The sequence below is a fragment of the Thermobia domestica genome, chromosome 12, assembly GCF_964235325.1.
Source record: "Thermobia domestica chromosome 12, izTheDome1.hap1.1, whole genome shotgun sequence".
NCBI lineage: Eukaryota > Metazoa > Arthropoda > Insecta > Zygentoma > Lepismatidae > Thermobia > Thermobia domestica.
Genome location: NC_137465.1, coordinates 69025884 through 69048080, shown reverse-complemented (window position 1 = coordinate 69048080; position 22197 = coordinate 69025884). Strand labels below are relative to the sequence as shown.

Here is a 22197-nt window from a genome sequence, read left to right as displayed (position 1 = left end):
TTTATTGATCGAAATATTAGACTAGTTAAGAAAATTTGTGGTTTTGATTTTTCGTCCGAACAGTATTGGTCAGAAATATGCTATTTTTTCATCCTCTACTAATATACATGCATCTATATATATATATATATATATATATATATATATATATATATATATATATATATATATATATATATATATATTTCTTGTTTCTATTATCATTTGTAGCATTTGATTGGAAAGTATTAACTTTGATTCACATTTGGGTCCGTACAAAGGTATTCCCCCAAAAATATTTTAATACTTGGAATGTTTTGTTGTAAGCTGGAAAATAGTTTAGTTAGATAATGGAATTCATATTTCTGTTAATCAGTCAGCTATATGATGATTAAGATGTGAAGACAGTTGATTTTCTTGAGTACTTAAGAAAGTGTTATGTTCGGAGACAATTGCTGTGTCTTTTCTTCAAAAATTATTTCAATTTAGTTTGAACACTGATTCTCTAACAACATAATTTTCTAACGTCGAGTATTTATTTTGTTCATTCATCATAATTGTAAAATTGAACCCGGGACCCCATGCACCAGAGGTGAACGCTCTACCACTGAGCCACCGCGCCCCTGTATTTGATAGAGTTTGTGAAGCTCAATCTAATAGTGTATAATATTCAACCCCTACACTTTGGTAAAAGAAGACGGAAAAAGTCACAAATGAAATCTTACAAAATCGAAAGTTATAGTCAATAGCACATTACAAATAGAAACTAAATATCAAATAAGAAGTTGTAATAAAGAACAAACTCACCAATAAAAGCGTCCATAGAATCAGTTAAATATTAATGATGAGCACAGGAAGAAAATAAATCTAAGAATATGAATTAAAGTAATAATATGCTTATGGTATGATATATAGGTGAAACCTAGTATTGCAAAGCAAGTATCATGACCAACTTTTATCAAGGCTCGTTGAACTGTAGATCTGGCGATCAGACCTATCTAACAGCTGACCAAGTTTTCCATTTGAGATTAAGGTCCATGAGAAACGAACCTGGGCATTACTTTCTGCAAAGAGCTTCCCCAAATTCATGGTATGGATAAAGATGTTTTCATGACGCATTCGTTAGCTCCTGAACTTGGTAGAGAATTTGAGTCTACTTTTATACATTGAGAAAGTATTTAGAGTAATCATTTCTGTACAAGAATTGTATAAATCAATTAGTTTGTGGAAAAGTTAAACATTTTTCTTGAATCTAGAAGTGTGATTATTTCGTCAATGCATTTGATTGACATTAAATATTATACATTAGTAGATAAAGCTTCATGATAATCAAAAATAAGCAAGTTGAATGTTCAAAATTTGGTGGATTGTTCAATATATTTACTGGTTACATAGAATTAAATAAGGAAAAATCAAACTTGTTTGGAATTGACACAAATTCAGTACTGGTACTGATGAAGCTAAAAATCAAATAATTCCTAAAGTGAAAAGTCACTATAATTATGCATAAGTGAAAATATTCCCAGCTATACAAACACAAAATAGATGACTTCATGATCCTTCCCTTATCAGTGCGAAGACAAAATATTACTAAATACTCGTATCTTAGGTTCTGTTTTGCATTTTGGTAAGAAAAGTTATGTTTATTTCTTTAATGTTAGCTAGAGCTTTTGTTCTCTTTGTGAACATTTGAGTAGAATTATCTGATGAAAGTAACTTTTACTAACTGAATGGCACACATTTTGTTTTGCTAGATTCTATTGAAGTGATACCCTCATCAACAAATAACAAGATAGTGACCACTGAAATTTTGTTGTCTCTCTACGAATAATAGTGTTTGCAGTGATTTAACAGACATTTGATATTCCATATTTTTACCTATAATGCATTTCTTTTCTTCTTCTTCTTCTTCTTCTTCTTTTTTTTTACATATTTAAGGAAAATCTATTAATTTTTCATAAATGAATAGGTTTACCTGACATATTGTACATATTTTATAGTTTTGAAATAGTTCAAAAGAAAAAATGTGACTTCGTGAGCTTTTCAATTCTTGATTCTGGCACACGTTCATAAGAAATATATAATAGAAGCTGCTTTTATCTTTGCATGTTACTTTGCATGTTGTTAACTTCGAAAACATTTTGACGCTCTGACTTGCGGCAGCTTATAGCTAAAAGGAAACGAAACGCATATTATCGTCTAGCGGCTATTGTTATTATTGTGTAATATTACAGTAAAAGCAGTTGTAGGTAATACTTTGATCAAAAATTAGAGTTGTGGTCTAATGCTCAAGGTTTTTTTAAACACGTCTTCATGTTACTTTTTTCCCTCAACTCGGTGACATTGTCAGTCATGCATTACTTGAAGTTTTACTTTTAGTATAATTTAGACGGGATTATTCGAACAGAATAATTAAAATGCCACCCGAACGTAAACCAACATGTGTAAAATTAAAATCTTATGTAACTGATTTTCCAAACGAGAGACTATCAACGTATGAAAAAGTCGTATGCCAGACAACAGTATTGACTTGTGGTTCAGCAATGTATTTCGACAGTAAAACACCAGCTAGAAGTAAAATAAAAGAAGGAAAGAACACCTTTTCCTGTCGGATATATATCCAGATAAAAGACAAATTTAACAAAACCTATGCCGAGTCCTCATAGGCGCAGACACACCACTCGACAAATTAACACTCAAGCACACGCGCCTAGTTTTTGCCGTAACCACACACGGTATGGGGATTTCCTCACTCTGAGAATAAGTGCCCATAGATTTCTACTTTAAAAGTATTTTATTTAGATTTTTTTACTACAACATTACCTATACGTCTATTTCTTAAAACACCAAGAAAGTTGACGGGGATTGCCAGCACTTTAGTAATTTATTCTCCTTGTAACCTCTAATACTATTTTCCAAAAGCTATCTTTATTCTTACTTGAAACTACGTATGCAAAATTAGATTATACTAAATGAAAACACATGAAACATTACAATGTAAAGACATTTGAAAAATTATTATATTTGTAGGTTCATCTACCACTACACACGGAATCCGCATCACCTTCACGATCTGGCATAGGAAACGATGCTTGTGGTGGCTCAGCAATGTATTCACCTTCATCTTCTCTTATTGAGTTAAACAGTTCTAAAACCCGTCTCTGTTCTTCTTCATACTTCATTTTAGTCACGGATATAAATAACACGAGTATAGTATGATAACTAAAAAATAGAAACGCATCCACACGCGATGAAGGCTTTTCCTCGCAAAACTTCGTCTTTCTACAACGAAAGTTCAAAGAAAACTGAGCGTGATATTTACATGCAGAAGGAAACAAATTAGGAAGATACAAGGAGCTTAAGCTTAGAGCATAAAGCTATTGTAAAGCAATCACTTTTTCTTTTCAAATGCGAGGAATCCCTGCTAGCGCGTGTGCTTAAGTGTTAAACAAACCGTGCTTTAAATATTTCGTAGAGCAATATAAAGCACTGAGTATACCAGACCAGTCAATATTATGCCAGTATAATAGAACCACATCTGTTCGAAGAACCTTACCAATATAAAGAGGCCCACATACGGTCCATGGTTTGCGCAAACAAGGCTGTTTGTGCAAACAGTTTGACCGTGTGTGGCGATGTATGAACTGTTTGCGCAAACGTTTGTGCAAACATTTTCCACATCGAACTCGTTCGAAAATTGTTTACACGAACATGATGTTTGCGCAAACACGTGGACCGTGTATGGGCATGTTTGTGCAAACACGAGCTTTATTTCCGAGTAGGAAGCCTAGTGTACAGACGCTTATTTCTTGCGCTATGGCGTCAATGAATAGGAATCAAGAATTCTGGCGAGAATTTATTGGCCGTTATCGAAATTTACCTGAACTGTGGAAGGTAAAGAGTGAAGATTATAAAAACAGGAATTTGAAAAATGCGGCATATGAGAAGTTATTGCAGATTTCAGATGAGAAACGACATGGCCTTGTGTTGGCTTCACACGGCGTCCAATTGGCATTGAGCGGTGTTGACAGTTCACGACAAGCAGTTATGCACGCTGTCTTCTCGCGCTACTGCGAATCTTCACAATATCACAGGCGCTACTTAGAAATATTGTACTACCACATTAACTGCTCGCTTTACCAAGTAGAGAAAAGAATTACGAACAAATACGTGGAAACTACATCTTTCTATGTCAACTGGTTGTCATGATAGACGCTTTGAAAGGTTTCCATATAAAACAATTAGTAAAACGAGCGTTGAGTCCCGCGTCTAATTTCCAGTGGATTTTGTTTCGATTTGCAAATAGAACTCACAACTTTTATTACAGGATAATCAGGGGTGTAGCCAGCAAGTTGTTCTAGGAGAACATTACTTTCAGGGGGAGGCAAGCTTTTCACATATTAAAAGCAGAACAAATTACCTCTTTCACAACATGAAAGCATTTTAACTTACCATACATACATACATACTATGCGCATATTATATTTTCACAATGCTTCCTTATCAAAAGACGGATCGTGACAGTACTGAAGTTAAAAACCGGAGTGTAAAAGATGAATCAATAAGCTATTCATAAGAAAATAAATGCTGTTTATAGCAGTCTGTTTATCTGACTTTGTGTTTATGTAGGTTAAAATACTAAAGAGGAAAAAAAACGAAAAAAATATTAACTCCGATATTATTATGCAATAATATAGTAGAGAGTTCACAGTGCACCCAGTTGGGAAAATGAGAATATAAAGTATATGATTAATTTTAGTTGATTCAATTAGGTATAGAAAACGTATTGATGATTATTGATTTTTTTAAAAATTTTCATATTTTATTATAAAGTCCTTCATTTGCATTAACTGTTAAATAAGTTTATTAAACATATACCAGACGAACCTCATTTTGGAGCTGGAAATAGTTCGGAAAGACAAAGCCCCCTTTTCCCCCATGGCTACATACCTTTGCAATCTTTGCCATCATCGTAAGAATAAAGCATGGGAAGTTTGTAATTTGTTTTGAAATTTACTTCAAGATAGACCCTTTTTTATTCGACAGAAGGAACGCAGTATGTTTTCTGTTTCTTTTTTTCTTTCACGTTCCACTGCCTTATGTGCGACTTTTAACACCCTCTTTTCTCCTCTATAAGGGAATCAAAAGCATCAGGCGTCTGAATGGTGTCATAAATTATCGTGACCCAAAACAAACTCGAGCATATCAAGTTGCTTAGGAATCAGATGGATTACTTTCGTGGCACCTACACGAAGAACAAGCGTGCTACTTGTTATGAAAACGGAGAAGGAAAGAAAGGGGCTAGTGTAGAATTCATCAGTGTCTCGTTGCTTTCTTTCGTGGTAGTTTGTTTATTCTCCAAAATTATAGTTGACAATGTCTTTAAGCATACCGAGTACAGCAGAAGTTTTATTTTCTGTCTTCCTTTTTTTCTTTTTCTTTCAAGTGCTACGAAGTCAAGCTCGAAGAATTATTTTTTGTGCTTACAGTTTTTGGAACCCATAAAAATAAATTTACAAGAGTCAGATTCAGACAAAGACGAAATATTAACTGACATAGATGATAGTGAAAGTAGTATTGAAGACAAGTGTTTAGCATTTTCACTGGAAAAGTTAACATGTAAGTAATTTAGTTGCTATATATACTTCTAGGATGCACAGTCAAAATTCTTGAGTTTGCTGGAATAGTACATTTACATTGTGAATAATGTTGCCAATGTATGTGTCATAATCAACCACTCTTTCATCCACACCCTCTTCTTTCTTTTTGGTTTCGCGGGTATTTCCGCTTCCAAAGCACAAGCAATTACTATCGCTAAACAAGCTGCTTCAGTGGACATGCTTACGCGATTAAACTCAAAATTGAACTGAAGTTTGTGCAAACAGTTGTATCGTGTGTGGCCGAGTATTTGCGCAAACACGAAGTTTGCACAAACATGATGTTTGCGCAAACCGTGGACCGTGTGTGGGCCCTATAAGGAAGGAGATTCAAGGAAAGCAATATAGGTCTTAGTTGTTGAAACTACAGATAAGGATATGATGATGATGAATGTCGTCGTCAGCGAAATGACTTATAAGTGATGTACACCTATTCTTGTAACGTATAAGGTCATTGAGAAATGTAACAAGACATTTGTCAAGATAACCGAGGATGCGATGTCTATTCCGTGGCCTGAGTGTATTAAATATGAGAATGTACTCATGTTTCTCAGTGACGCAGGTCCCTACATGTTGAAGGTTGGAGAAACATTGAAGATAATTTGTTCGAAGATGATTCACTTCACCTGTACAGCCCATGCCCTTCACAGAGATGCCTAAATTATTGGTGCTTTCTACTTCAAAGTGAAGTGCTATCTTCTTCAATAAAGAGAAGTCTCTCTGAACGATTAAGTTATTGAAAGATATGTACCATGACATGCCACTGCCTCCCGGCAACGTGGTTGGAGGCAATGAACTATTATTCTAATCACCACGAATCCATCCAAAATGCATTAGTGCTCTAAATTCTAAAAGCGATGCTTCAATTCAGTCTGCTATATCTCTTGTTGGTGACGTCACATGCATCACATGTGCATTAACTGCTCTTCAGAAACAAGGCATCCAACTGAACGAGAGCCTCAAAATCGTTGAAAAAGTTGGGGAACATCTCAACTCTCATGTTGGAGAAGTCACAGAAATAGTGACAGATTAGTTCAACACATTGATAGCCAAGAATCCAGACTGTAGTGATGTAAGAGAAATCAACAGAACCTTGAAAGGTAAATCAAATATAGAACTAGATGTAAATTTAACGTGTCAAAATGTTGCTAACTTTAAAATGGCCTCTTACGGTTTGTGACGTAGAGCAATCTCTCATTCAGTACAGAGCAATATTAAGAGACAATACGCGAAATTTCATATTCGGAAAATTAAAACAATGTTTTGTAGTCATTCCTTTGCAAATAGGCAATTTCGGTAAGTAGTTTCTTAATACCTGTATTTAAATACTTCTAAAATGAGCGTAAAATAATGTAACAGTGCTTTCTTAAATAGTTTTGCAACAGAAAATGAATAAATGAAGATTATTAATGCGTTCAACTATTTGTGTACAAAAAAATGTTCATTTTAGAACTGAACGTACAAAAATTAGGATTAGGATTAGGAATTAGATATCTGGGCTTTCGGCACCTATGACCATGTTTGCCCGTAACGTATGAGTGATAACGTTCCTCGGCAATCACACTACTCGCTCAATTGGAGAGGAAGAAAGGAATGGGGAAAGAAGGAAGCATCGTGGGATCATTATATTAGGTAGCATCCCGGCATTTGCCTGGTGTGAATGAGAAAAACCAGGAAAACTCACTCAAGATGGTTGGACTGAAAGAGCTTTTATACGTTTTTCGACCGAGTGTCCCCACCGGGACCACTCGCACTGTACAAAAATTGAAAAGATGAACAAAAAGAAAGATGATATAAAAAATATTCTATAAATTTAGGAAATCCTCACACATTAGGAAATCCACACACATTAGGAAATAACTATGAAAAATCTTCTTCATGTATTATATATATGGTAGTTCATATTTTGAAAAATATTAGCTCATATAAATCCTAACGCTGCTCATCAGAATAGGGATTCATTCGATGCATTGCACTACCAGCAAGTTTGAATCAGCAAATACAGCTACAGAATGAGAGAACTACGGGGTGGTCAAATTTCTTCATAGAAATTGTTTTCTAAATCATTAGCATAATCAAACAGTTACATAAATATATAGATTTTTGTTTCGATATCTATACAAACACTTTCTTTTGTTATAACCTCTTTCCAGATTTGTCTTCTCTATGTTACAAGAGGTCAAAGTGCATTATCGGAGTTATATTAATTGCTGTACTCAAATGAATATATGTAATGAAGCTAGACACAGTTCGTTAATATATATTACCCTTACCTTAATTCTCAATCTATTACTAAATTGCAGTTTCTTAGTTTCCAGCTTTCGTGTATTCTATAGAACTACAAGAAAAACAGATTAGCTGTTCCAGTTTGGTGCATGAAATAAATGCCAAGAACTTGTGCATCACATTCAGAAAAGATTTTTATTATAAATATGTTAGTATGGTCGGAAATAAAGTGGAATCTACACCTAAAGACAGCACTGTGTGTGCCACTAGAAATAGTGCGTAACCGAGGAAGTGTAGCTTCAGTAACAGGTGTAATGAGAGACGGTCTGTAGTTATTTTCAGTGCTAGAAAAAAAGTGCTTGTTGATAAACAATATTTGAGCTTATACAGATGCTGCCATAAGGGTAGGCCTAGTGTCAAAACATGTGTTGAACTTGTTCGAGCAAGTAATCCCGACCAGTACATGCAGTGCATTGGCATTAATGACAAATTTACGTCAAATGGGATCACAATTGTGTCAACGCTAGAATCTCGAAGGGAAAACTACGAAACACGAACAATGAGTATACACAAGTGAAGAGATTCCTCGATTACCAAGGATAAGTCCGTAAAGTATTGCTGAAGGACTGGTTATTTACAAGCTGGTTGTACACACTGGTACCCATGAATTGAATACCTTTTCACTTTGTATGAATAAGCGTCAGCAGTTACGAGGATTTTTTTTTCTGTGCTTATGCGTTGGCTAATATGTAGAAAGACGAACTGTTCTTTACCAAGATATTTTTCAGATGAATGCCATGTTACAGTGGATGGTTAATGGAACAAGTAACCAACACGATATTTGGGATTTAAACGGCTTACTAAGACAAGGATACAACCATTATACTAGTAAAAGATTATCATGTGTTGTGCCATATCCAGCAATGCCATAATCGGTCTCTATTTATCGAAAATAATCATGAGTCTCACTTATAGTTGCTTCAAAGCAAAGATAAATTAGTGGTTTCATGGTTTGTGTATGATCTTTAGATATTTTGCCAAGTTCGGAATTCATTTTAATAGACAATTGTTTCAGCAATGAGGTCGGTAACGCATACAGCTTAGGAAACCTTCAATCTTTTCTCCAAGATTACTTTCACCAATACATAATCTCAGAGGATAGACGCTAAAATACTCTGACGCTAAAATACTCTGCCAACTCACCTGATCTTACCGCACTCAATTCTTATTTATAGATAATGGTGAGGTGACGTGTGTACCATAATAGACTGATTTGTGGTTGATGAGAACAAGTCGGGGCAGCATATGTATATTCCACTTAAATACACGGGAGAAAATTGTGAATATATTTGTCAATTTATTTGGCAGTTATGAGAAATATTTAGTATTCGAGTATTTCGATCATTGGTGCTGACTGCTTGATTTTAGATATTGTGTGTACAGGTAATACTATTCATTGTAATATAATATGTGATATTTACATCATTAAATATAAGTAACTACAATCTTACATGTTCTAATTTACCGTGTGTATGACTATATACTTCCTTTACAGCAAATGAACGTCCTTGTGAATATAGCTGTTACTGTAATCTTGGCATTTCTGCTCCTGGAGTCTCCTGCATCTTCAGATGAAGAAATAGAGTACAATAACTCTTCATTATTTGAGTATCCACCACCGGAGTCCACTCGGGTACTTTCAAGGAAAAAACGCTACCTGACATTTCCAACAGGATCAGCATTCGTAGTAAGTAGCACTTAACAACATAAAGGAATTCAAATATGTTTTAATATCCACTAGAATGGGATAATATAAGGGATATAATAAAAGATAATATTAATATCCACTAGCTTTGTCCTACCAATAATTATAATCATCATCACCTTATTTATCTTATTGAGAGTATGAATCCAAATAAATGAGTCATTAAATTAGGCTAAGATTACCAAACAACATCCTGTTTATTATTATTATTATTATTATTATTATTATTATTATTATTATTATTATTATTATTATTATTATTATTATGAAATCAGGAGCAATCATGCAACGTCTTTTCGCAAAGTGAAATGACTTCAGGTGTCCAAAATGTCTGTATATTTTACATTATTTGCCAGTTATAAAGTATGTTTTTCCTTATTTAATTTACTATTAGTTGTTGCTTTTCATCCACTAAAGGATAAAGATCGAAAGCAAAACTTAAAGAAAATATGAAAACAGAGAAACACACCTTTTAAATCGAAAAATAATATAAGTATGCTTGAGAAGTTAGCTGTTTATTACATCCAACCAGTCATCGTCGGAAAAGTAATGGAGCTAAAGGGCAGTTTCATTTTCCATTCACCACATCACCATGTTCTATAACCGCTCTCTCAGTTGCAAATACTGCAGGACTGGCGGGCTTTTGCTGGGAGCCTTACAAAAAATGATCAGTGGACGACTTCCTCTCTCTCTATGATGGGATGCATCGTTCCCTCCTGCTTTGCTTCAGTCTAGCACCTCGTTTATTTTTGAATAGAAAAGATCTAAAAATGAAAGAAAGCACATATTTATTTATATATAAAAACGTTTTAGATTTCCGCACCATTTTCTACCTTCTTAATTGGTTTGGTTGAACTTTTGTTTATTTAAGTCTTTCTTCGTTTTCCCTTTATCATTTCGATTCTGAGGACATGCGTTTCTGTTTACAGGAATGGTGAAATACTATTCTCTCAATATCCTTGACCATATCAGCCCCACAGTGGTCTTTCGGTAAGAATGTGGCTCCGAAATTTCTAAGAGAATAACGTTTATTCTACCTGCGAACGCTGCGGTGTGGTACTGTGGCCATTACCCATACTTTTCAACTTATTATATATTTTAAAAACCTCAATTATGGGTATATAGTATTTAAATTCCTCAAGACCCAGTCTTTCCCGAAGGAGTTCCAAAACACAAGAGCAACAGCATGATTTCTCTATGCATAAAGGTAAAATTAAAAAAAAAAAGACATGTTGCACCTATATTGGTTCGCTACTTAATTATTAAATATAAAGATAAAATGAAAGAATCAGTAGCGAGTATAAGAACTCAACTAGGATTAAGAGCTTGGTTTCTTTTGTAATTAACATATTAAATAGTAATACGTACATTGCACGGACAGATAAAGACATTAGAAAACTAAGGAATGTTACAGCATTGATGGAAACGACCAATGAAAAGCATACTGAGAAGCTACTTACACTAGACTGCTAGATCACTTGTAGACTCGTAGAACGACATGGTCTACTGAATGTTAGTCACGGAGTAATTTCGTGATAGGGTATCCGGAACGTTAATAATGAAGAGATTAAACTTAATTTGGCAGTTAACATGTTGTAGAAGTAGCTCGAACTAAGAGTAGAAATCAAATGAACTGCTTCCAACCAAATCACTGATTCATACTTCTAGTTACCTACGCTCCCGGAATTTGTAAAGGCTGGACATTATCGAAATTGTCGACATTATATAACGGCCTAGTAAATTTTCTATCCTACATTACTAATACTTCGTTGTTTTAAGTATCAGCATTTCAATAACACCAGTAGACCATGTAATGCGGGTGTTTTTATTTGTGCAAATTGAGGCCATTGTATTCCTGTACTTCTACGAAGCCCACTTGTGTCAACCGTAAGAGTGGTCATTCTGCATGGCACTGTTCAACCTTTCAAAGAGAAAAGTGTAACCAAGAGGTTAAAATTGTCGAATACATTTCCGCCACCAATGCTAAAGGTCATCTTAACGAGAGCATTCTAATGCCTTTATTTCGTTTGCCTGTTTTGTTTGCCTTTGTTTCTACTATTGCTCAGAAATATGTGGCTAACTGCTTATTTGACGTTTCCACACTAACTAAGTTCCTTGGATCTAAGAGCACTGAATCGAGAAGCCCAGTTATCACTTTATCTACTGAACCTTTCAAAATATATCGTGTTGGCTACATTCGAACAAACGTACCACTATCGTCCTTAGCCTACATAATGCACCATAAAAAGTTTCAGTAGGATAATTAGGAGAAGTACAGTAGAGGTTCATAATAAACCATGTTCTGTAAATGGGAAGAAAATGGTGAATTTCCGAGGTAGAATTACATATATATATATATATATATATATATATATATATATATATATATAAATATATATATATATATATATATATATATATATATATATATATATATATATATATATATATATATATAAATTTCATGCTCACTTTGTTAGATATCGCCATGATACTTGTAGGATATATTAGTGAGGTACCAAGGTTTATTTTCAGATAGTTTGCGTCTGCCTGGTGGGGAGTGTTTCCAGCCAAAAAAATTAATTCTCGATTTTAAGTGGAAAATTCGGAAAATCTCCCTTTTTCCCTTCTATTATTTCCCTCTTGCTGGCTACATTGGAATAAACGTACCACTATCTGAAAGCCTTCTCTTTGACCTACAGAATACACCATAAAAAGTTTCAATATTATAATTAGGGATGCTGTAGCCCCGGCATATCTCTTAAGTTGCTTCTGAGGCGTAAAAAGTGTCAAAATTTCATGTGTATGATGACAGAGAATTTTTTCTTTCTCTCTTTATATGGCAGAAAGCAACTCAAGGTTTTCACTGTACCTTGTCAGCACACCAAAAAAATAATAGGTGACTTGGACCTACGTGGCAACAGTGGTGCCATCTACAAAAATCTTGAAATTCGGTTAGGGTTTTTTTTAAAGTTTTCACCTCTACATTTCCCTCAATAATTTCCCTCCCGTTGCCAACACTGCAATGTAACTTATATAAAAAATAGCCACACCCCTTTTCAAAAAAAACAAGGCCTTAACTATATCAATTGGGCAGTTTTGGGAAGTAACGTAACGGAAGTAACGCGTTACATTTTTTCCAAAGTAACTGTAATGGTAACGCGTTACAAATTTTTATGTAAAGTAACTAGCTTGCGTCACTTTTTTCGCGCTACATTTACTACAATGTATGTATTTTTTGGGGGGAGACAAATGTTTATTTCCTGTAAGTGAATTTCTCAAAATGGAACAATGGAGCATGAACGGGTAACATTCATAAGTCCTAAACAGCACAAGATCTAAACGGCATAAGACCTAAAAATATAGACACTAGTCCTAAATTTTAGGTCTTGCGTCATTTAAGACTAGTGGCGTTTAGGTCTTGTGCCGCGAAATGATATTTAGGACTTGTGCCGTTTAGATCTTGTGCCTTTTTCATTCACCTGCTTTAGTTCCGAAATTCGGCACCACCACACGAAATTGCGACGATGCAGTAACTAGTTGGCAATAACATTCTTTACGTACGTAGCTAATTACAACGGTAACAGCTATATTTGTACTACTAAAATTGTTATTATCATTATCTGCTCTGCAAGAATTAATTATATAATTGGTTAAGAAATTCGTTTCTTTCAAATAGAGATACGAGAATCCCATAACAAATTTCTAAAAAAAAAAAAAAATAAAAAAAAATAAAAAATAAAAAATAAAATAAAATAAAAATGTTTAATCAGTATATTTTACCAGACTTTTTTGAAACCAAGCAAGCATTCAGAATTGCAATATATATACTCGATGGAGTGTATTTTATTAAGAGTAGGACAAAAGCCCACTCTAATTTTCCAAAAATAGTACAAAAGCACACCCAAGTTTGCTTAATTAGGGTAAAAGTCTACTAGATATTTCACAAATGAACATTAAATACCAACTATATACATTAAGAACGCAGACAGTTACTATATTTCACAGCTTTTTAATAGAATAATGTATAAGTAAGAAAAATCAACAAATAGCACTAAATTATTAATGTAATGCGCAACACAATACGTTTGAAGAAACCAATACATTGCCATTTAGGGATGTAACCTGCAAACTTATCCAAGGGAGCAGGCTTTTTCATATTAAAAGCAAACTAAAAGTATATTTTCAAATTATGAAAGCTTCAATAAGACAATAAATATATACATATTACACATGTACATTATTATTATTATTATTATTATTATTATTATTATTATTATTATTATTATTATTATTATTATTATTATTATTATTATTATTATATTATTATTATTATTATTATTATTATTATTATTATTATATTTTCAGTTTGTTACCTTTTTGAAACCTGGGTCTTGACAGTGCGTGAATTTAAAACTGCAGCTTGTGCAAAATGTACGAATAAGAAATCGGAAACTGTTCATGAAAGTCCATTTGTTTGACTTCCTTCATCTTCTGTACTCTTATATAAAAGAGTTAAGATAAGTGACTTTCTGGGCATAATGTTACAAGTAGAGTCGTTAAATTTTAATTTTAAAAAATCATTTTCTTACGAAAGCAGGATACAAGAAGGAATTTTTGGAAATACGTATCGTAAAAAGGGTGGGATAAGATGTTTTTAAAGAGTAGCTTATCTCGCAAATCTCTGAAGTTAGTAAAATGAAACTTGGCATATAAACTTTCCACTGTAAAACAAACAAACAAACAAACAAAAAAAAAACCTCAAATTTCAACACATAAAAGGGAAAGAAAAAATCGTGCACATTCTTTAATGTTAGAATTCCCATTACTTATTCAGAAAATATTCATAAAGTAAAGAATGATTTGCTTAAGCTGGATGTGTGAAAGTCGGTATTTCAACTTTTAACTAAAGGTAATAAAATACATATTTCAGTATCCCGAAAATTACACTTCTAAGAGGGAAGGAAGGTTAATTTCTATAATATTAAAATTTCCCACTGCTTATGAGATTTGGGCAGAAAACTCTTTTTCTTTAGATCTGGATTCGTCCAGTTAAACAAATGAGAGTACAAAGTGGATAATTAATTATGTTCTTTTAATTATTTTAACATAACGTAGTTTAATTTTTAAAAAAGTGTTTCTATCACATTCTATTATAAACATTATTAATTTGCTGTTATTGTTAAACACCGACCAATCTTGGACCTGGGGGGGACTGTCCCCCCAATAATCTGACGTGAAAAGTGCTTTTTGGGATAAGTGTGATGATTTGTGTCCGACTGCCACAAAGGAAAGTGAGATGAAGTTGCTTTCTCTTGGCTTTTTCACTTTTAATGAAAATGAAGACGTGCAACTATGAGTGACGTAACCTGATGTGAAATCTCATCTCCTCCTCTCCCCTAGGCCCTAGCATACGAAGAGTATATACAATATCCAATGTCAGCAGAACCCATCTTTTCAGTAAATACGCATTTCATCTATTTGTAATATCAGCCTAGGCATCTACTCATGCTTCGTAAGCTAACTAACTCTATGGCCTATGGAACCCGGATGTTCAATGCCGCGTTCACAAAAGCTCTCCACTGACTTTTATCCTCAGCCAACTGGATCCAGTTTCTACTTTGTATTCCTATCTCTGCTTGATCCATCTTAATATTGTTCTCCCATCTACGCCTTGTTCTTCCTAATGGTCGTTTTCCAATTGGTCTTCCAGTCAAGACTTTGAAAGCGTATCTACTCTCTTCCATTCTAGCTACATGACCTGCCCACCTAAGCCTCCTAGATTTGATGACCATAACAATGTTTGGTAATCCGTATAAATTATGTAGTTCCTCGTCGTGAAGTTTCAGCCATTTCCCATTCCCGTTCCTCTTGGGCCCGAATATTCGTCTCAGGAGATTGTTCTCAAATACTTTCAGTCAATGTTCCTCCCTCAGAGTAAGCGACCATGTTTCGAAACCATACAGAACAACAGGCATGATTATCGTTTTATATATTTTAAGCTTCAAATTCATCGACAGAATTCGCGACGACAAGAGATTTTGAACTGAATAATAACACGAATTCCCTGTTTTTAGTCAACATTTAATTTCTTCGTGAATATGATTTTGGTTTGTTAATATTGATCCTATATATTTGAAAGTATCCACTTTATCAAAAGTATTATTTAAAATTTTAACGCATTCATAATTTGCTGTATTACGGTTCCTACGCACTTCCATGTATTTAGGTTTCTCTGCATTTACTTCTAAACCCATGTCCCTGCAAGCGTTTAATAAGAAGTCTGCATTTCTTTCTGTTGTTCTCCTATAATCTCGTATTAAATTTACTTCATTAGCGTACGCCATAACCTGGTGAACACCGTTCAACTCTAGGCCCTGGTTATTATCTTTGATTTTCCTTATAGCGTATTCCAGGACAAAGTTGAATAATATTGGCAACAACGCATCTCCTTGTTTCAGGCCATTCTCGGCGTGAAAGCTCGTGGCCAAAAATTTTCCTACCCGGACTTTATTTTGGGATTCATTTAAATATGCCTTCATTAATCTAATAAGCTTTTTTGTTATTCCAAATTCTGTAAGAACGTTGTATAATGTTTCTCTCCTAACGGAATCGTAAGCCTTTCTAAAATCAATAAATAGTTGATGTACCGGGGTATTGTATTCCCACTTCTTTTCGAGTATTTGGCAATGGTAAATATCTGATCGATAGTTGATCGATTTCGTCTAAATCCACACTGATAATCTCCAATCATTTCATCTGCCTATGGAGTCAATCTTGCTAATAGAATGTCTGAAAGGATTTTGTAGCATGTTGACAGAAGAGAGATGCCTCGATAATTACTACAGTCAGTTTTGTCGCCTTTCTTGTGGATTGGAATAATGATTGATTCTTTCCACTCTTGTGGCAATTCTTCCTTGTTTCAGGTAAGGAGGATGAGTTTGCCTATCTTGTTCCACAATTTTTCGCCTTCAGCTAAAATTAACTCAGCCGGAATTTCGTCTACACCCGGAGATTTGTGTTTCTTTAATTTCTTTATAGCGATTTCTACTTCTATTTGGTTGGGTTCTGGAATATACGGTTGTGCGGTGTGTATCTCCTTTTCTCCACGCACACTAGTTTTTGGCTGCGTGTTAAGCAAATCGTCAAAGAAATCTTTTTATCTATTTAAAATGCTATCTGTAACAGTGAGAACTGTTCCGTCAGCTTTCTTTAATATATAAGAACGAGGTTGATAGCCTTTCTTAAATTCGTTGATCTTTATACACATGGTGATCAGAAAAATGGAAACACCTGTAGTTGGCAACACGTCAGATGTATGGGTTGGCAGTGGTGTCGTGGCGCCCGCAGCGCCGGACTACTGGTGGTGGTGTGTTAGGTCGGTCTCCATACTACGTCAGGCGCAGTGGAACAGCAGTGTCCAGTGGCTGCAGCAGACGGAGGTAGTGTAAAATGGGAGACCTCTCAGATTTTCAAAGTGGGCAAATTGTTGGTGCGCGGTTATGTGGAGTGATGTGACGGCTGTGGCTACTGTGTTAGGTGTGTCGCGTGGGATAGTGTCGAAGGTGATGACGGCCTACACAACACACGGGAAAACCACATCAGGGAAGCGGAACAGTGGGCGGAAGAAAATCATGAGTGACAGGTCACACCGGGTATTAAAGCGCATTGTCATGCAGAACCATCGTTCCATTGCGGAGCAAGTGACGGAGGAACTCAATCAGCACCTCCTCCACCCTGTTTCGATAATCACAGTCAGCCGCGAATTACATGACATGAACATACGGGGTCGTGTTGCACGGGCCAAACCGCTCATCAGGGAACATAACGCTTTCGCACGCCGCAAATGGTGCCGCGACCATGCAACTTGGACCGTTGAGGACTGGAAACGTGTGATATGGTTGGATGAGTCATCCTTCACCCTATTCCCAACCATGGGCCGTGTTTATGTTTGGAGAACGCCCAAAGAAGCTTATGGTCTGCAGTGTCTCCGCCCAACTGTGAAACATGGCGGCGGCTCGGTAATGCTGTGGGCCGCCATATCATGGTTTTCATTTTGTCCTGTGGTCAGACTTAGCGGACGAATCACTGCCAACGATTATGTCGCAATTTTAGGAGACTACTTGCATCCTATGGTCCGGATGTTGTTCCCGGACAATGACGCCATCTTCCAGGATGATAATGCACCCATTCACACAGCTTGTGTTGTTGCAGCGTGGTTTGAAGAACATCGGGATGAAGTTCAACACCTCCCCTGGCCTGCCCAATCCCCAGATCTCAACATAATTGAACATCTGTGGTCTGTCTTGGAAACACGACTCCGACGACGATTTCCACCTCCATCCTCTCTCACAGAACTGGCCGATGACCTGCACGAGGAATAGTGTAAAATTCCACTTGCTACCATTCACGACCTCTATGCTTCCATCCCACGTCGCATCAAGGCTGTTCTGAAGGCGAAAGGTGGCCCGACACCATATTAATCTGGTAAGTTGGAATTTCGTTCAGGTGTTTCCATTTTTCTGATCACCATCTGTACATATCCTGAATGTTTTTATTTTACTATTATCTTCAAGTTCCTTAATTTTAGCTTTCAGAAAGTCACGTTACTTTGTTCTAAAAGTTTTGGAAGTTTCCTGCCCGATGCCTACGAAATTTTGTGTAGTTATTTCATTGGGATTTTGTAGCCAACGTAATTTTGCCTGTTTTCTTTTCTCTGCTAATTTAACGCATTCTTGGTCGAACCATGGTTTGTTCCTACGTATTTCCGCGTGTCCCAATTTTTCTTTTGAAAGAGGATGTTTCGTAAGCAAAGAAAATAATTCAACTGCTGGAATATTTTTCTCCATAATTTTAAGGTTTCATCTGTTAACTAAAGAGTATATGACATGCGTCAGATTTCTATAAAGATGTCTGTAATGCTATTGAAATTATCATCATGTTGCTCAAATAAGTGTATTGTTGCGTCATACATCATTGATATTCTATCTTGATAGTTTTGGGGAAGTCATTATTTATATTATTATAAAACATTTTAAACGTGTATCTATGTGGATGCCTAATTAGAAACATACCAATTATAAATATGCATGTTTTCAGATTTCAGAATGTGTTCACGGCAATGATTTGTAATACTGATATGTACTACTACTTCATCTACATCGCCTGATATATAATATACTCTACAATTTGTTCACCTAAGAAATCACATTCATCTACCGTAATATGAGATTCATCTCTCTTTCCTAGAATAAGCCACAAATCTGCCCACTTCCCAATGTTGAAGATAACCAATGGCGTATTTAGGATTTTGTTTCGAGGGGCTGTGCCTAATACAAGGAAGGAAGTGGGCAATTGTCAACCTGAGTTTGAGAATAAAATATATTTTAATTTATGCATAAATTGAAGTTATAATGGCAAGAATTGCAGAACGATAAATCCTATATATGATATGATACAAAAATTTAGGAGTGAATCTAACCCTTTATTCTATTCATACAAGAAAAAGGAAGCATCCTCTTTGCCTACCTAATTTTCCGGCCTAATTATCCCCCGTTTTGATTTTCTTTAATTCAGACACTTCCCTATTTTAAAAATACCTAAACAGTATAATTTTTCCTTTGTTATAACTAAGTCTCGTCATGTTAATATCCGCGCAAGTTGGTGTGGAACACCAGTTTCGCTTATCAACTCCTCTTAGTTTTGGTGTTACTGATGGCGGCCCACTTGAATCACAACTGACAACGGTTGATAAAGTATGACAGGCGAAGCGAAAGAAAGTGACATCAAGAAAAAAAAAAACAGAAAAGTAGAAAGGACGAAGGAAAGAACAAACGGATGTAGTTCTTATATGGAATGAAATTGCGTGCGTAGTCCTGGCCCCCCCCACCACCACGCAGTTCCTCGAAAACAAATTCAATCGTTTGTACTTCGTTTGCTCCCATTTGCTCCCCAGTAGCTCCGTTTGCTCCCTTACCGTTCCCGAGAAAATGGAATCTTAAAGTGGGGGGGGGGGGGCAGAACAACGTCGTTCCAGCCCCCCAACTAAAAATAATAGTTGAGGGGAACGGATGGTGGCATTCGTTTGTACTTCGTTTGCTCCCATTTGCTCCACAGTTTCTGCGTTTGATCTCGTATCGTTCCCGAAAAAATATAAATATAAAGTGGGGGGGGGGGGCAGAACAACATGGTCCCAGCCCCCCACCCAATAGCAGAGAGGAATGGATGGAGGCATTCGTTTGTACTTCGTTTGCTCCCATTTGCTCCGCAGTAGCTCCGTTTGCTCCCTTACCGTTGCCGAGAAAATATAAATTTAAACTGAGGAGCCAGAAAAAGGTGGTCCCAGACCCTCGAATTAAAAACAGTCACAGAGAGGAACAGATGGTCGCATTCGTTTGTACCTCGTTTGCTCCCATTTGCTCCGCAGTAGCTCCGTTTGCTCCATTACCGTTCCCGAGAAAATAGAACCTTAAAGTGGGGGGCCAGAACAACGTCGTCCCAGCCCCCCCACACAACTAAAAATAATCGCTAAGCGGAACAGATGGTGGCATTCGTTTGTACTTCGTTTGCTCCCATTTGCTCCGAAGTAGCTCCGTTTGCTCCCTTACCGTTCCCGAGAAAATATAAATTTAAACTGAGGGGCCAGAAAAAGTTGGTCCCAGACCCTCGAATTAAAAACAGTCACAGAGAGGAACAGATGGTCACATTCGGTTGTACTTCGTTTGCTCCAATTTGCTCCGCAGTAGTTCCGTTTGTTCCCTTACCGTTCCCGAGAAAATGGAACCTTAAAGTGGGGGGGCCAGAACAACGTCTTTCCAGCCCCCCACCCAACTAAAAATAATAGCAGAGAGGAATGGATGCTGGCATTCGTTTGTACTTCGTTTGCTCGCATTTGCTCCGCAGTAGCTCCGTTTGCTCCCTTACCGTTCCCGAGAAAATATAAATTTAAACTGAGGGGGCAGAAAAACGTGGTCCCAGACACTCGAATTAAAAAGTCACAGAGAGGAACAGATAGTCGCATTCGTTTCTACTTCGTTTGCTCCAATTTGCTCCGCAGTAGCTCTGTTTGCTCCCTTACCGTTCCCGAGAAAATGGAACCTTAAAGTGGGGGGGGGGGCAGAACAACGTTGTTCCAGTCTCCCCACCCAACTAAAAATAATCGCTGAGGGGAACGAATGGTGGCATTCCTTTGTACTTCATTTGCTCCCATTTGCTCTGTAGTTTCTGCGTTTGCTCCTTTACCGTTCCCGAAAAAAAGAAATTTAAAGTGGGGTCCAGAACAACATGGTCCCAGCCCCCCACCCAATAGCAGAGAGGAACGGATGGTGGCATTCGTTTGTACTTCGTTTGCTCCCATTTGCTCCACAGTTTCTGCGTTTGATCTCGTATCGTTCCCGAAAAAATATAAATATAAAGTGGGGGGGGGGGGCAGAACAACATGGTCCCAGCCCCCCACCCAATAGCAGAGAGGAATGGATGGAGGCATTCGTTTGTACTTCGTTTGCTCCCATTTGCTCCGCAGTAGCTCCGTTTGCTCCCTTACCGTTGCCGAGAAAATATAAATTTAAACTGAGGAGCCAGAAAAAGGTGGTCCCAGACCCTCGAATTAAAAACAGTCACAGAGAGGAACAGATGGTCGCATTCGTTTGTACCTCGTTTGCTCCCATTTGCTCCGCAGTAGCTCCGTTTGCTCCATTACCGTTCCCGAGAAAATAGAACCTTAAAGTGGGGGGCCAGAACAACGTCGTCCCAGCCCCCCCACACAACTAAAAATAATCGCTAAGCGGAACAGATGGTGGCATTCGTTTGTACTTCGTTTGCTCCCATTTGCTCCGAAGTAGCTCCGTTTGCTCCCTTACCGTTCCCGAGAAAATATAAATTTAAACTGAGGGGCCAGAAAAAGTTGGTCCCAGACCCTCGAATTAAAAACAGTCACAGAGAGGAACAGATGGTCACATTCGGTTGTACTTCGTTTGCTCCAATTTGCTCCGCAGTAGTTCCGTTTGTTCCCTTACCGTTCCCGAGAAAATGGAACCTTAAAGTGGGGGGGCCAGAACAACGTCTTTCCAGCCCCCCACCCAACTAAAAATAATAGCAGAGAGGAATGGATGCTGGCATTCGTTTGTACTTCGTTTGCTCGCATTTGCTCCGCAGTAGCTCCGTTTGCTCCCTTACCGTTCCCGAGAAAATATAAATTTAAACTGAGGGGGCAGAAAAACGTGGTCCCAGACACTCGAATTAAAAAGTCACAGAGAGGAACAGATAGTCGCATTCGTTTCTACTTCGTTTGCTCCAATTTGCTCCGCAGTAGCTCTGTTTGCTCCCTTACCGTTCCCGAGAAAATGGAACCTTAAAGTGGGGGGGGGGGCAGAACAACGTTGTTCCAGTCTCCCCACCCAACTAAAAATAATCGCTGAGGGGAACGAATGGTGGCATTCCTTTGTACTTCATTTGCTCCCATTTGCTCTGTAGTTTCTGCGTTTGCTCCTTTACCGTTCCCGAAAAAAAGAAATTTAAAGTGGGGTCCAGAACAACATGGTCCCAGCCCCCCACCCAATAGCAGAGAGGAAC

The 22197-nt window shown here is 36.8% G+C and overlaps 1 protein-coding gene across 1 annotated transcript in view; it reads left to right on the top strand.

Moving 5' to 3' along the window:
* Window positions 1-22197, top strand: part of LOC145665993 (uncharacterized) — an 81819-nt gene that overhangs the window by 11672 nt on the left and 47950 nt on the right. The window contains exon 2 of the mRNA XM_081733099.1: window positions 9418-9609. Within this exon, the coding sequence (XP_081589225.1) occupies window positions 9418-9609 (192 nt within the window). The remainder of the gene's footprint in view (window positions 1-9417; window positions 9610-22197) is intronic.